The sequence below is a fragment of the Pinus tabuliformis genome, chromosome 1_1, assembly GCF_031772625.1.
Source record: "Pinus tabuliformis cultivar Carrire ecotype Pingquan chromosome 1_1, CPIR1, whole genome shotgun sequence".
In the NCBI taxonomy this organism is placed as follows: Eukaryota; Viridiplantae; Streptophyta; class Pinopsida; order Pinales; family Pinaceae; genus Pinus; species Pinus tabuliformis.
In genome coordinates, this window is record NC_142297.1 from 796,335,708 (window position 1) to 796,352,477 (window position 16,770).

Here is a 16,770-nt window from a genome sequence, read left to right on the forward strand (position 1 = left end):
TCTAAGGGTGGAAGGAAAGGCAGATGCCTTGGTTGGAATAAGTTCGGCCATTATGCGAAGGAGTGTCTGAGGTAGGGACACATCACTTGATGATGATAACAATCATTCCAAGGACATCTTCAATGATCAGAGGAATGACAAGTAATGCAGGTCATCAAGGAAACGGTCGATTCTTCAAAGAAAGCAAAGAACCCCAGGTATGAAGAATCAAATGTTGTTTTTGATAAGATAAAAAAGCGTTATCTTGTATTGGCCCTCTGCTTCAGATTCTTTGGGAATCTGGGTTATTGATTGTAGTGCTCCAAAGCACTTCAACGGATAGAAGGGTGCTCTCTCTAATTTGGTAGAGATGGAAACAATCGTGAGATTATACTTGGAGTCGATGCCACCTATCCGGAAAGGGTGTAGGAAATATTACCCCTCAATTGAATGAGGGTAACTCGATTCATTTACAAAATCTCTTTTATGTACCTGATCGCAAGAAGAACCTGGTGTCCATTTCGATAATGGAAGTCAAAGGTTTCAGGGTGGCATTCATCAATGGAAAGGTACGTGTTTGAAAATAGAATTTTCAAAAGATGCTTTTACTCATGGGTTCAGGGTTGGCAATTTGTATCAAGTTGCAGGATGGTCCATTGGGGACCATCTCAGTTGACACATCTCATCTATAGCACTAGAGGTCTACTTATTATAGGACCCTACACGATGTGAGTCAGATGGTGACTGGGATGCCTGAATTCAAGAAGAGCATGAAGGTACATGTCTGAGATGTACGAAGGAAAATCTTACAAGGGGACCATTCCCCTCATGTAGCAGGTCCACAGGTTTGGAACAACCTGAGGGGTTTGAGATTCATGATCGGGAATCTCATGTATGCAGGTGGAAGCAAGCCCTTTATGGCTTGAAGCAAAACACCTCGGGCATAGTATGAGAGGATTGATAGCTGTCAGATGAAGCTGAGATTCACTAAGAGTGAAGCCGATCCAAATCTTTGCTTGAAGGTTATAGATGATAAACCTCTCATACCAACACCTTATGAGGATGACCTATTTCTAACAGGTGCAGACCCTCTCATTTGCAGAAGTAAGAGGGAGTTGGATTCCGGATGTGGAATGGTAAACTGCAAGCCCGCGACTACCTCGAGGATCTTAACTTTCAAAAGTTATATGGTAGTGATGCCGGACCAGATTTGGGAAATGCCTCTGAGTCTCATAAAGTCATTCGCGTTGATGTTCTTGGTGAATTTCCGTCCAGACATATGATTTGTAGTTAGTATGATGAGCTCATATATGGTTGAGCCTCACTGGATTGGTGCCAAGAATCTTCTAAGATATCTTTAGGGCACAATCTCTCATGGATTGAGATACACTGCCGGAAATGTGAAGCTGCATGATTATTCGAATGTTGACTAGGCAGGCAGTGTGGAGGGTCGCAAGAGCACTTCCAAGTGTTGGTTCTCTTTGGGTTCTGTTCGATATCCTGGATGCAGAAGTCGGTTGCTATAAGCACCGCTAAGCCCGAATACATAGCTACGAGTATGATCTCGTGTGAAGCTACCTGGTTGTGGAAGCTCTTCAGCGAGTTGTTTGTACACATGATGGATACCACCGGGATCCTCTATGTCAACCAAGGGGGGGATTCGATTGATGAGGAACCCTGTATTCTATGATTGCACCAACATATAGACATCAGATACTACCTTATCTGGGATATGGTACGTCGATGAGCGAGGAAGCTCTATCGCCTTGAGACTGATGTACAAGGAGGCTCTATCGCATTGAGACTAATGTACAGGTCGCAGACATTCTGTCAAAGCACCGGGGGAAAGTTCAAATTTGTGAATTTCCCAAATGACTTGGAGTCATTGAGAGACCTTCTTATAAAGGTCCTACATGATTCATGCATTGAGCTCTGGGAGCTCCGGGGGGCTTGGGGTACTGCTTGGAGCAACAAGTGACCATAGGACGACTCACCCTCCCCTAATGGTATGATGTGTACAGGGTGAATGGCTCAGCCTTCCCCTGTGATACCCCGAGGCAACTTAGGGACAGGATGAATGGTTCTCTTGTCGAGGCATCCTACCCATGCAATTTGGGACTCGTGGGAAGAACCTTTCTTCGAGCCTATGAGTAGGGAAATGGCGTTAGGGACCATAGTAGTACTATCGATGGACGCATCGCTATATCTACTGTACTCCCTATGCTAGATGACCTCCATTGATCTGGGATCAATGAAACTGATCAGGGATCAGTATGAGTGGTTTGAGACACTCTCTTGTGATATTGATCTGGGATCAATAAAACTGACTTCGGGTCAGTAGAGAATGGTATGAGACATTCTCAATCAATTCTTCTTCTTCATGGTTCAGCAGAGCAGAGTAGAGCACAGTAGAAAAGAGCAGAGCAAAACAAAGCAAAGCAGTGCAGGGCACTGATGGCAGAGATAGTACAATTGGACATATGGATCAGTGGATGGAGTTCTCCCTAGTTGAGAGGGAGTGTTAAAATTGGAAACTAGGGCCAAACTCCATGTAAGTCATCTTATTTATGCCAGCTAATATTTTTCTTGGATCCCTCTCATCGGGAGGTGGAGGATTGATCTAAAGATAATCTGATTCCGATAAGTATTCGTGGAATTATGAATTTATTTATGTTATAAGACAATTTGTCAAGGCCGGCCAGCAACTAAACAGCACCCACATGTGCTCATCGTTTTAGTATAAAAGGAGATGACTCGAGAGCCATTTCACACACACTTCTCTCTTGATTTCTCTCCACTTGTCTTGTGGAAGAGAAATATAGGAGTAGAAGCCCTAAATGCGGTCCTAAGGAGGAAGCCCTAAACACAGTTCTAAATTGGATGCCCTAGCTGCAGTCCTAAGGAGGATGATCTAGCTCTTGATGCAGCCATGGAGGAGAGATCTAAACATTGTCCTAAAGAGGCCATGACACCTAGCCGCAGTCAAGGAAGGATCTATCTACGCTAATCTAAAAAAGACTCGCACACGCAATCAAGGAGGGTTAGGTGCCCTAGGTAATAAGGGATGACACAACAATCCTATACATTGTCCTAACATGGCTGTTAGGGAGGCCTAGGAAATTTTGGACAGAATGATTTGGAGAAGACATAAGAAGGAGAATTTGGAGAGGAGATCTTATGTTCAGGCTGTAGGTTAGTAGGAACCTCAGTGAAGGAGAAAAGGCTAGGTCTGTAGCCTTATCATGACTATTTTGAGGGCTACACAACCAAGCAAGAGCGCTGAGTTGTGCAAGGGAGATCTGGGCTACTTGTGACGAGTTTGAGGGTTGTATTCCTGTGATCTAGGGCAGCGGCTGCTACAGCAAGAGACCGAGGCCTGTTCTGAAGTAATCACAGGGCTAGTTGGAGAGTCTTGGGGCTAGGAATTAGCCTTAAGGACAGCATGTTGGAGCAGCAAGCTTAGAAGGGAAGACCGCAGTTGTAGGAGGCCTTAGGAACTGATTGGAGGGGTCTAACAAGGACTGTTAGGAAGCCCTAACCAGTTTGTTGCAAACATATCAGACCTCAATACAGTGAGCTAAGGCATGTTGACTATGACATCTCTTGTAGGTGTTGGATCCTAGATGAGGATCAGTGTGAACCAGATTGTTGGGCAAACTGTGGGAGCCAAATTAGTGGTTGTACATAGTGGTATGATACAAGGGTAATTAGTGCAGCAAATTCATGGTGCTGCTATGGTATGGCAAAGCATAATGGGACAACCATGACATAGTGCAGTAGTGGCACAACAGGACAACCATGACATTGTGCAGCAGTGGCACAACGGGGCAGCCATGACATCGTGCAACAGTGGCACAATGGGACAGCCATGATATTGTGCAACAGTGCCACAATGGGACAGCAAGCATGTGTAGCATGGTGTTGCACGAAGAGGTGCAGCATGGTGTTGCACGATGAGGTGCAGCATGACGATGAGATGCAGCACAATGATAGGTGAAGGAGTCACCTTGGAGAATCAGTTGAAGCAGCATGTCTTCAATTGATCTCACGTATCATCTTGTTAGATATGATCTATGCTCTTATCTAGATAAGTCAAAGTGTTGAATTTTGTTGCAAATGTACTACCTCTCTCTCTCTCTCTCTCTCTCTTTGATGAACTATTGAAGAACATATAAGAAGAATTGATCAAGGGTTTCCCACATCGAGGTTTGTCCCTGGCCAGTGCCACATCTTGTGTCCTCGTCTTGGCTTGTCTTCAGCAATTTATGTTTATGTTCTATCTGCAGTTTACTTTAATGCTGATGTGATTACTAATCCGGAAAAGATATTGAGCTAACTGTGAAAATTTAAATAAATTGCTCTAAGCATAGAACATACCTAAACTTAACAAATCTTTTGATGCATTTCAATATTTTTGGAGCTGAAATTTTGTTCTCTCTTGGAGCCATCTTCTTGATCTTGGATTCGATATATCTATTGTTATCTTGTAAGAAAATATTGTTGAAGATTTTTGTACATGAAAAATGTCTAATGTGTGAAAATTTTGTAACTAGCTTTTTCTTTTGTGCCCTAATTGTTGAATATCATTATAAAAGACGGTTATATTGCAAATTTGTGCATGTTAGTCATTAATAACAAGTAGATGAATGTTCCTATTGGAGTAGAACTTGTTTTTCTTCCATAAAAGTCCATTATTTTGGATGGGTAAATGTTAAAAAGTGCTTGCTAGGGCATTACTTTTTAGCCTCCTTGAAGACAATTTCGGCCAAATTTTGAATCACATTGAGTCCATAGCCCAAGGATAAGGCATTAATCCATGCAAAGTTGGTGATCTCCCCTTTTCCCCTTCTCTTTTTCTTCTCTTTCTAAATTTCGGCCCTAAACCTAGATGGCCTGCTAGGGCTTGATGTGAATTGCATTAGAGAGAAGCTTTTACAAAACCACTTGGACAACCTTCTGCATTGATGTTTCCTTTGATCTCCTCCAAATTTGAGACAATTCCCACAGTCGGATTATGAGAAAACTCAAACCCTAGCTGCAATCCTGAAAATCACCTTGAAAGTCTTGGTGAAGGGTCTTGTTGAGGTTCTTTGCACATAAAACTCAGAGGAAGTTAATCATTTTGACCCTTTTCATTGTCCTAGCTTGATCTAGCGTGCACCTAGGAGGTTTTCCTCCCATGATAAAGTCATAAGCCCTAAATCTTGTGCGGACCCAATCGACATCTCTCAAATAGCAAAAGCCCTCTTGAAGATATATGATTATCTCACAAAGTTGCTTGAGACATTCTATATCATATTGATGGTCTTGACCTTAGGAATACTCATTGTTGTCAAACACCCCCCAAACCCTAGGTCTAATCCTTCAAACTTAGGTCTTTCTTGGGGAGCAATTAAGCTTCATTAAAGCAAGTGAGCCTCATATCGAGCCTCTCTTTTGAATGGGCCTTGGAAATCACATTATACCTAGTTGTTGATCCTACCATTATTAGTGATTTCCTTCATACTAGGACTCATCCATCAGCGGAAGTCTGTAAAGAGCAAGGGACGCTAACTAAGGTGATAGTGGGTCTTTGTCTCATTGTTTTTATCATTTAGTGTAGTAGTTGTCCCTTAGGTACCCTCCTAGGATCCCTACTAGATTGTGTGGCAACATGGACCCAAAGAAGGAAGATGATGAAATAGGGCATGTAATGTGCGGAGGGAAGTGAAAAAATTGAAACGGGAAAACGGGACCGCGGTACCAAAATCGGGGTTTCCCAAGTAGTACCCATCCTGAAGCTATAAGCTAGTAAGGGAGATCCCACAGGACTAGGGTTGAGGAGTGACCACCCTGCAAGGTGAGGGAACAAGACTATAGTCAAAACCCTTCCTCCTTCCAAGTCACCCAATAATCTATACCCAAGTGTGCCCAATGTTAAAAAAGCATGATCACCCAAGTGTGCCCAAGGATTAAAAAGCATAATCACCCAATTGCACAATGAAAGGCATACCTTTAGGATTGGAAAGCCCACCTTCAAACATACGCTCTCGATAGATGGGCGAGGAGACATACAATTGGCTCAGGGAGCGAAGATCAACTGGCACAATATCAGCTACACTAGTGGTTGTCAAGGGTTGTTGGTTGTCTATGGAAGACAAATCTAGGAGAAAAACTCTCCTATGGGGTTACCCACTGGTGGTAGGTAGCACTACACATTAAACCAAGTAATCAAAATCAACACTCTTGATTGGCCCTCCTTTCTAAAAAAGACCAGCAATTATAGTAGTATTGGGATGGCTAATAATATAACGTGATAAGTCAATGTTGATAAGCACCAACAACAAAGGACAAGACCAATTAAATAAATTAAATTATGGGTAGAAAAAGAATGAACCATTGTAAAAGGTTGAAGCACCTTCAAAAATATCGATGGGAAAAGTAGCATGAAAATGTCATTTTTTGTGTTATATTTTTACCTATATCAGGGAAAGATGCCCTATATAGAAAAAGCATGGATTCTACTACTAATGAACCCAATTAGTTAATTCTTCACATGCATTTCCTTCATATAATGGGGCAATGATAAAGACCAATGACAATTGGGGTGATTATAGAAACAAGGAAGGATGTGCCTCCCATTTTACCAACTAATGAACTAAGCCTATGGTATAACATTGCTTGTTGCAACAAAAGTCTTGTTAGGAAAAGGAGGAGGGATTGGATAATAAAATCCAAAGGTAGGCTAAAAGCACAAAAGGTTGTTGATGGGCCAAAAAGGAGGGCCAAGAGGTTAAAGGGAATTAGAGAGGCCAAAAAAGGGGGACAAGAAACCAAAATATGATGTCATGAGGTCAAAAAAAGGTGATGGTGAGTGTGGGAAGAGACCAAAAGAATAGGTGAGAGGTTGAAATGGAGATCGAGAGGTCAAAATGACCACACAGGAGCACCAAGCCCCCGATTTTTCCTAAGAAAACATTTTAGAAAATAACCAACAAATTTTTCACAAGAAAAAGAAAAAGAACAAGAAAACTCTCCCCCTAGGCATTGGAGGTACCTAACAGAAGTGTTTGAATAACTCAAGTCAAGCAAGCTAAAGTAGGAAGGCTTATACTCAAGGCATGAAGGGAAGGAAGTGTTAAAAGCAACACATAACAAAATAACAAAGGACTATTGTAGGGTTTGGCACACATGGACCACAAACACACTACTGACAATGGAGGAAAGTGAATTATGGATAAGGCAAAGGCATGAAACTATGATAAGCAATGCTACAAGTGAAATGGTTTATAGTCACACTAATTATGACAAAAATATGATGCCATGAGATCAAAAAAAGGTGATGGTGAGGTGTGGGAAGAGGCCAAACAAAAAGGTGAGAGGTTGAAATGGAGGTCTAGAGGTCATTTCAGGAAAGAACCAATAGATTTGTAACTCAAAAAATAGAAAAAGAACAAGAAGAACTTTCCCCAAAGCGTTGGAGGTACCTAACAGAAGTATTAGAATAACTCAAGTCAAGCAAGCTAAAGTAGGAAGGCTTCACTCAAGGCATGGAGGGAAGAAAGTGTCAAGAGCAACACATAACAAAAGAACAAAGGATTAATGTAGAGTTTGACACATATGGACCATAAACACACTATTAACCGTGTAGGAAAATGAATTATGGATGAGGCAAAGGCATGAAAATATGATGGGCAATGCTACAAGTGCAATGGTTCACGTCACACTAATTATGACATAAATAATATGTCTTGAGGTAAAAAAAAGGTGATGGTGAGGTGTGCAAAGAGGCCAAATGAATAGGTGAGAAGTTGAAATGGAATTCAAGAGGTCAAAATGACCAAGCAAGAGCACCAAGCCCCCAAGTTTTTCTAAGAAAACATTTTAGAAAAGAACCAACATATTTGTCACTCAAAAAATAGAAAAAAGAACAAGAAAACATAACTCAAGTCAAGCAAGCTAAAGTAGGAAGGCTTACACTCAAGGCATGGAGGGAAGGAAGTGTCAAGAACAAAGGACTAGGATAGAGTTTGGCACACATGGACCACAAACACACTATTGACTATGGAGGAAAATGAATTATGGATGAGGCAAGGGCATGAAACTAAGATGGGCATCGCTACAAGTGCAATGGTTCACAGTCACACTAATTATGACATAAAGCATGTCATTGGCAATGCTAAGACTAACTTGAGGATCCAAAAAAGACTAAGAGGCAAGTCACACAATGGCTTTGACTCAGATGTTAGGTAGGGTGGGTCAAAAAATGTGGGCTATGCAAGTGGACACGCTACTGCAAGAAAAGGAAAACCAAAGAGGGGAGGATGAGTGGATGGAGGAAGCATGGAAAAGAAATTTGCAACATATCCTAGGCTATTAACAATGATAGAACAATACATTTCTTCTTGTATAACATTCATGAATAATCAATGGATCAATGAAGGCAACATGGCAAAGTAAAATTGTACAAGGTTCCATGCTAATAATTGCGATAGGAGGATGTATCTTGCCTATAGAAAGGTGGCTACTAAGTTGCCCCTTCTCTTAAAAGACATGTAGAATAAGAAAAAAAGAAAGAGTAAGCAAAACAATGTTGTAGGTGTTGAAGTTTGTAGCTCAGTGAAGTACTTCTGCACGGGCCTTATGTCTAGGCGTGCAGAAATTGCCCACATTCTCCTTAGAAAAGTTGCTCAAGTGTGAGAAAGATTACTAATGCACCTTAGCCTAAGTCTAACTTAGGAAAAAGCATATATCATTATGTCAGATTATTGAGCTAAAAGAAACTTAGGAAAAGTAAATTATTTACTTTAGTGATTATGTTTTAATCTTAGCCAATTGATCTCAAGTGAGGAAAGATCTAATCTCAGCCATTAATCACTTTAGAAATTAGGGTTAGGGTTAAGGATTTAGCTCAATATAAAGTTATAAAAGCAAGGCCAAGTAAAGGAGAAAACACACAACAACAACACAAGTTTGAGAGAGACATCTCAGTGAGCAATGTGTTGGGTCTGAGCGAGTTTAGAGAGGCTAAAGGAAAATCATGGATCGATCTAGGACAGATCTGTAGGATCACATCCAGGTTTATTTTTGTATTTTGTATTTTCTCAGTTAGGCCATTATCCCAAGACGAGAGCCCAGATAAGTTTTAGACTATTAATGAAAAATTGTGATTGGGCAAGATCTATTATGCCATTGTGATTGAGATCGGTATATTTGCTTCCGCTAATTTTATTGTGTTAATGGACCTAGCTATGTATTTAATTAGTAGATCTGTTAAGTTTGTTAGAAATTAAGTGTTGAGTGCTAGGTTTGCAAGAAGATTATCAATAGGGAGTTCCCCTACTAAAGAGAAAAAAAAACTACAAAGAGAGAAAATTGAAGAGAAACAAGGAACAATCAGAGAAGCGAGGACAAGTGAGTATCAAGGATTGTAGCAAACATTCTCTAATAAATAGAGGAAAAGAGACCCCGCCAATATGGGTGGGAGTAAGCATGACAATTGTTTAGGTAATGACAATGTTAATAAAAAGAGAGGAAGGGCATAAAAACTTTGACGCACCAAGAGGAGATGGAGAGAACCAAGGTCCCCAAATGAAAAGGGACAAGAAGGCCTCTTACTCAAGAGAATCCTATGTTGACTTGAGAGAGAATCCACGAAGCTAAGAAAACACACCAAAGGGTCACAAATAGAAAAGACCTTGTCGAGAGACAAGACAAGCCAATTATTAAAAAGAGGGTAAATGAACTAGGAAGGGAATGGGAGGTATGGGGATGGGGAGGAAAACTCCCCCACAAACAGAAAAGAAATATGGGGAGAGGATTTTCACATAAAAATCAAGGAATACAACCCACATCTAGCGGGTTTAAGCCACAAGGAACCACTTATAATGAACTAGCTCAAGACTCTAATGTGGGGCCATAGTGGGTCACAAAAAATGTAACAGATAGTTCAATAGTCAAAATACTTGTCTTGGTCTAAGGAAAGTGGACGACTCAAGAGCTAGCCTTTGAGCTAGGTAAGGTCCATGGCTAATAATGGGAGGAGGCAATGATAGGTTGAAAAGAGAAGATTCAATAATCTAGGGGAGTTGTACTTGTTTGAATGTATATAACTTCATGCTTTACATGTTTTGCATATGTCCTAGTAAAAGAATTAATGCTTCATTTATCTAACTCCTTTCATGTTATCCTATTTAGTATGTTTTTCATGTTATCCTATTTGGTATGTTTAGACTAGTTAGCAAAAGTACAAAAGCAAGGGAAATGAGATAAATTCCTTCAAAATAATTGAAAATTCCCCAAAAAAAAAAAAAAAAATTGGTTCCTTAGGCTAGTATCTTTTGGTACTTCATATGGCATCTAGTTCTATTCATCTTAATAGAGACATGCACCAAGCTCACACACAAAGCAGCACTTACTAACATCATCCCAATCATGAACACAAACCCACACTATTTTGTGACACAAGGAGGGAATACAGGCTACTAAGGAATCATGGACATCAAAGAATCGTTATGGAAAACATCCCAAAGATGAAGGAACAAAATGAAATTTGACATACAAAGTACATGGCATTAATATACTTACATAGTTGGCCAATGTAATCATATATAATCATGTGACTTTCAGGTAACCCTGCCTCTACTGTCATCTAGTTCTTCTGGTGAAATTTTGGTGGACATTCTAAATAATAATTTTCAGCACCAATTAAATGACTACAAGATTGGCAAAAAGGAGAATAACCATATAACCTGTAGGGCCAGTTGTAAAACAATTGAAAGAATGTCTATCTACCTGGTTCAAACTTGTAATCTGGTAATATTCGTCATCATCATCTCTCCTTCGACATGTGATATCATCTCTGTTATGATTGCAAATGAAGATTGAAAAACAATCAGTTTATAGAGCCATTCTAATTATATATAAATGATATAATCAAACCAAACAAACAAACCTACCCAGGGAAAAACTCAAATGGCTCGTAGGTTGAAACAAAAAAATTCTCTCATCTTCTTCTTCAATGGCAAACCTTTGTAACCTGTTGCAAATCAAAAAGCTCAATCTAAACCATAAATCAAGCCAAAACAGATAACCAAGCACTATCAAACAAATTCAAAGCAAACAAGCATTATTTTAAAATCAAAATAATCAATAAAAAGGTTTAACCTATAATTGAAACAAACAATAAAATGTTTTAAACAACACTTACAAATTAAACTCTTACAGCTCTAGGCACTCTAATACAGCAAGCAAAAACAGCTATCAAACTTCTCCACTGCAATGGGTTTCTTCTTTACCCGTCTTTCCTCTGTTCTACTATACATCCTGCAACAAAATAAAAAGTCCCAAGCAAACAAACGCAGCCACACAAATAACACACTCACAACTAATCTGAACATCTAAAAGACTTCAGGCAACCTTACTTAAGAATCGTCTTTAATGAAATTTGGCAGGACAGAGTTCTAAATAGTTGTTTTACGACCGATTAGCAAGACGTTTTCTATTGGTTGGGTTAGCGGTTGACCTAGATACAAAGTACGAAAAACGTTGTACGAGCGACCATACAGTGATATGGCATGGCACGTACCTATAACTTCGCACAAAATAAGTATGAAAAGACCTCCCTATACCACCAAGATGTCATGATCTCATCGTACCCTCTTCGCCCTCTCCTCAATTTCGTACGAAAGGCACTCATGTCCTCTTTTTTCCAAGCGACCAAGTAAATATGCTTCGTCATTTCTCCTGCAATTCCACTTCCTCCTTTCTCCTGAAATTCGACTGCAAACCATTTGTGAGAGGGACAGACGAAGACAGAATCATGCTTCAAATAAACTAAAACAAACCTGAGCTCTGTCATGTTCAATTCCTTGTGGCGAGCGCCCATCTTCACCCGTTTGCCTGTATCAAATAATGATACCAATAAGCAAGCCAACCGCCAAAAAATATGAAAAGCTGCGGAGGATCTGTATCAATAAGACCATAGAAAAACTAATTAAAACCCTTAGTGTGAAATAATATATAAACACCGTCAACCTCCCGTACAGTATCAAGAATACCATAAAACAATTCTGGCGGCTCTATGCAACAAAAATAAAATAAAAATGCCCCGGTGAAGGATGCACACAGGTCAATACTGCACAAATTAATGTTAAAACCCATCCTCTATGGGGTTAGCTATTTACCTGGAGCATGCTTATCGATTATAGGTTCAGGACATATCTCAATTGTAAGTAAAACAGAGAAATGATCGAATGCTTGCCGACATGGACCGACGGAATTTGTACATGGACTGGCCGAATTTGTACCTGCAGAGAGAGTATATTGAGAGTCACCGAAAGTTTTTCGTCTTTTTGATAAACCGAGAAAGAAGAATCGGTACTTACCTAGCCTAATAGAACGAATGCGTCAAACGAGTGTACGATCATCCTTTGGCACGTTTGAATTAGTCCTGCGTGTCGTCTCATTCCCCAAATTCACTGCAAAACTTTTAAACACCGCATTAGACCGCGTCTGCAGCCGATTGAGACAGATAAACATATATGGAAACAAGTGAGAAAGCACAAGACAAATTCAGAATCCGAAACTTCTCGTTTCATAATCTCCCTCCATTGCGAACCCTTCTCTTCACCTGTTGCATAATTAAACAGGCCAAAACCGTTAGGCAAGAATTGCCCAAAAAAATAAAAGCACAATCTCTACGGTGAACACCCCTGTGATTTTCCACGGCTTCACTGTGCAATAGAAATAATGAATGAAAACTGTTGAACAGTTTGCGTTCTATGCATAGCCATTATCTACCAGGCATTTTTTCCCTGTACAAACTTAATAGCAAAATCTATATATGTCGAAAAATAAACGCATACCTGTTCCTCCACTTCCCGTTCCTCCACTTCCCGTATCACAAACGTTTCATCTCTTGCAATTCTTCTCCTCTACATAAATGCAAACAAAACAAAGTCGCCTGGGCAAGCAATGCAAACAGAATGGCAAAGAAAATGAGAAAGGGCCAATTGTTGGAGATTTTTCAATGGGGAAAATACCAAAAACCAAATGTTCTAACAAACACACAGAGACAATGCTCTGTTTTACCTCCACAGGATCTTTTGTGCACAGACAACTTAAAAAGAGTATTTCACCTCCATAAAAAAATTTCTGAGAATTTACTAAACTGGGTTTACTGCTGTAAATCCCCTTTTACATTCACTGCTGTAACAAAACTTTACTGCTGTAATATAAAGACTTACATAAGATTACTGCTGTGAAAAACAAAATTACACAGGCTTGGTGTGTGTTTTTTCTTTTACCGCACCATCATGCTCTTTTACTGCTGTGAATGCTACTCTATATTTCCTCCCGTGTGCCATATAAACACAATGGTCAACACACTAAAAAAAAACATGAAAAAAAACTTATTACATACGATTTCCTATTTAATATATGCCGTATATAAATATATATAAAAATATATATATATAATACGTGCCCATGCTCATATTAAAAAGGCCCACCTAAATCTACGACCAACCATTAAATTCAATGACTCTCTCTCACCTACGGCGGTCAACCAAAAGTTTTTACTCCACGCAAAACATTAAATTGATGTGGGTCCGTATGCAGCTCCAGGTGATCAACGGCGGAGGACGAACAGGCTGATCGGACGGCGGTGGTGAATATCGGAGGGCAGTTTGCAGCAGGACTTTAACCCCCGAGAAAATGACGTTGCGTTACGTCAGGGCTGAACCACGTGTCAGCTCCAAATTATATCGGAGCTCCTTGCCGGATTATTCCTTCGTCGACAAAACGCTCCGAGAAAATCCGGTGAACGGTTTCTGGCTTGGTTCACGGTTTCTGGTGGTCTGCGTTGAAATTAGATTTCAACACTCCCCTTTAATTTCAACAGCTGGGCATTCGGTCATACCGAGACACTTCCTCAAGAATTCAAAGCTTTTCTGATCCAAAGGCTTTGTCAAGATGTCTGCAACCTGTTCCTGAGTCCTGCAATGTTCTAGGACAATTTCTCCATTGTTCACCAATTCTCTGATGTAGTGAAACCTTGTATCAATGTGTTTCGTTCTCTTATGAAACACTGAATTCTTTGACAATGCAATAGCAGAGCTATTGTCACAAAAGATCACTGTCGCTTTTGCCTGCTCTTGGCCTAAGCTTCTCAACATTCTTCTCATCCAAACTCCTTGACATGCTGCTGCTGTAGCTGCCACATATTCAGCTTCTGCTGTAGACAATGCTACAATGGACTGCTTCTTAGAAGCCCATGAAATGGCTCCTGAACCCATATGAAATACATAACCGGAAGTGCTCTTTCGATCATCTACACTTCCAGCCCAATCGCTATCTGTGTACCCAACCAAATCTGAATGTTCTGAGGCATGATATAGAATTCCAAACATTTTGGTACCTTTGACATACCTCAAAATTCTCTTTGCTGTCTGCCAATGTGCCTCCTTTGGCCTCTCCATGAACCTGGAAATTAAACTAACAGCATACATTAAATCAGGCCTAGTTGCTGTTAAATACATAAGGCTGCCAACAATACTTTTATACAAGCTAGGATCAAAATCCTTGCTGCTGTCCTCTCTGCTGAGCTTTAATCCCATTACTGTGGGAGTGATGGCTGCCTTGCATTCTTCCATCTTAAATCTGCTCAAAATTTGATTTACATATCTTGCTTGAGATATAAAAATTCCTTTTTCATTTTGCTCTACTTCTATGCCTAAGAAGTATCTCAAGAAACCCATATCAGTCATTTCAAATTCATCCTTCATGACTGATTTAAAATTCTTAATGAGCTGATCATCATTACCTGTGAAAATCACATCATCAACATACAAAACAACAATTAAAATTTTACCATCTTTTTCCTTGATGTAGACTGTGGGTTCTCCTTCACATTTGTCAAATTCATTATCCAATAGATATGAATCTATCCTGCTGTACCATGCTCTTGGCGCTTGCTTCAACCCATAAAGAGCTTTCTTCAATTTGCACACTTTGTGCTCTTCACCTTTCTTCTCATATCCGAGAGGCTGTTCCACATAGACCTCTTCCATTAACACTCCATTTAGGAATGCTGATTTCACATCCATTTGGTAGACTTTCCATTTGTTTTGAGCTGCTATGGACAGCACTGCTCTCACGGTTTCCATTCTTGCAACCGGTGCGAAAGTCTCCTCATAATCTCTCCCATACTGCTGCTTGTAGCCTTTGACAACCAGCCTTGCCTTGTGCCTTTCAATCTTGCCTTCAGCATTGCTCTTGGTCTTGTAGACCCATTTCACACCAATGACTTCTTTGCCTTTTGGTAGCTCAACCAAGTCCCATGTTTTGTTTCTCTCTATGGCATTCATCTCCTCATCCATAGCTTCTATCCATTTCCTATCTTTGATTGCATCCTCGAAATGAATAGGATCATCAACATGACAAAACAAGGCAAATAAGGAATTCATTCCTTCTTCATAAATGTCACTTAGATTTCTAAACTTCTTACCTCGTTCACTTGGTGTGCAAGTGCTTGAAGATGCACTTGAATTTCCTCCTTGTGGTGTGCTTGGAGAAGCACTCTCATTGATCCTCAATGGTGTTCCTTGCTGTCCTTGTGTTGGCGCTGCTGTTTGGGGATGTACTTCAGCCACTTCTTCTTCATCTTCATCATGAGACAAACAGTTTTTGACATTCACTGTTTTCTCTATGCTTCCATCCCAAGCTTCCTCTTCAATGAATTGAACATCCCTGCTGACAAAGAACTTCTTGGTAGATGGAATGTACAGCCTGTAGGCTTTGGATTCATCACTGTATCCAATGAAGATGCATTTCTCCCCTTTGCTGTCCAACTTCCTCCTTAGCTGATCTGGAATGTGTGCATAGTCCACACATCCAAAAACTCTCATGTGGGTGACTCCTTGCTTTCTCCCACTCCATGCCTCTTCTGGCACTTTGTTCATGACTGCTTTTGTAGGACACCTGTTCAATATATAAACTGCACAATGTACAGCTTCAGCCCAATACTCATTTGGCAAATGCTTTGCCTTCAACATGCTCCTTGCCATATCCATGATGGTCCTGTTCTTCCTTTTAGCAACTCCATTTTGCTGTGGGGTGTACCGAGTTGTAAACTGTTTATGAATTCCATTTTCTCTACAGAATCTTAGGAATTCCTTGGAGATATACTCACCTCCTCTATCAGTTCTCAAAACTTTAATGTGCAGCCCGCTTTGGTTTTCAACAAATGCCTTGAAGTTTTGGAATTTCTCAAACACTTCACTTTTGTTTTTAAGGAAATATATCCAAGTCTTTCTTGTACAGTCATCAATGAATGTTAGGAAGTATAGGCTGCCTGCTAATGATGGAGCTTGCATTGGTCCACACAAATCTGAGTGGATAATCTCTAAGGGTGTCTTTGCCCTTATGCTTTTCCCTGATGGAAAACTTTCTCTATGTTGTTTTCCCAAAATGCAGCCTTCACATAGGCTGTCCGGTTTCTCTATCAATGGTAATCCCTTTACCATTCCTTTTCTGCTCAATAAGTTTAGACCTCCAAAATTTAGATGCCCAAATCTCAAGTGCCACAACCAATTTTCATCCTTTGGCACGCTTTGGAAGGCCTCTTGGGTAACTGCTGCAATTTCATTTTTGTTTTTCAAATCTGCCCTGATCCTCAAGGGGAACATCCTGTTCCTTGTCATCTTCACTTCAGCAATGCATCTTTTGCTGGGTGGTATATCCATGATGGTGCATACATCATTTTTAAAGAAAACATTGTACCCCTTATGGACAAGCTGTCCAACACTCAAG

At 40.2% G+C, this 16,770-nt stretch overlaps 1 protein-coding gene across 1 annotated transcript; it reads right to left on the minus strand.

The window, feature by feature from the left end:
* Positions 1 to 10,916: 10,916 nt before the first annotated feature.
* Positions 10,917 to 13,325, minus strand: LOC149216396 (uncharacterized). Its single transcript, XM_089389937.1, has 7 exons — positions 13,266 to 13,325; positions 12,825 to 12,893; positions 12,381 to 12,471; positions 12,144 to 12,266; positions 11,546 to 11,859; positions 11,168 to 11,283; positions 10,917 to 10,996 (listed from the first exon to the last, which is right to left on the minus strand). Exons 1-5 carry the CDS (start codon positions 13,323 to 13,325, stop codon positions 11,546 to 11,548), a joined length of 657 nt encoding a protein of 218 aa, XP_089246063.1. The 3' UTR covers positions 10,917 to 10,996; positions 11,168 to 11,283.
* Positions 13,326 to 16,770: the final 3,445 nt, after the last annotated feature.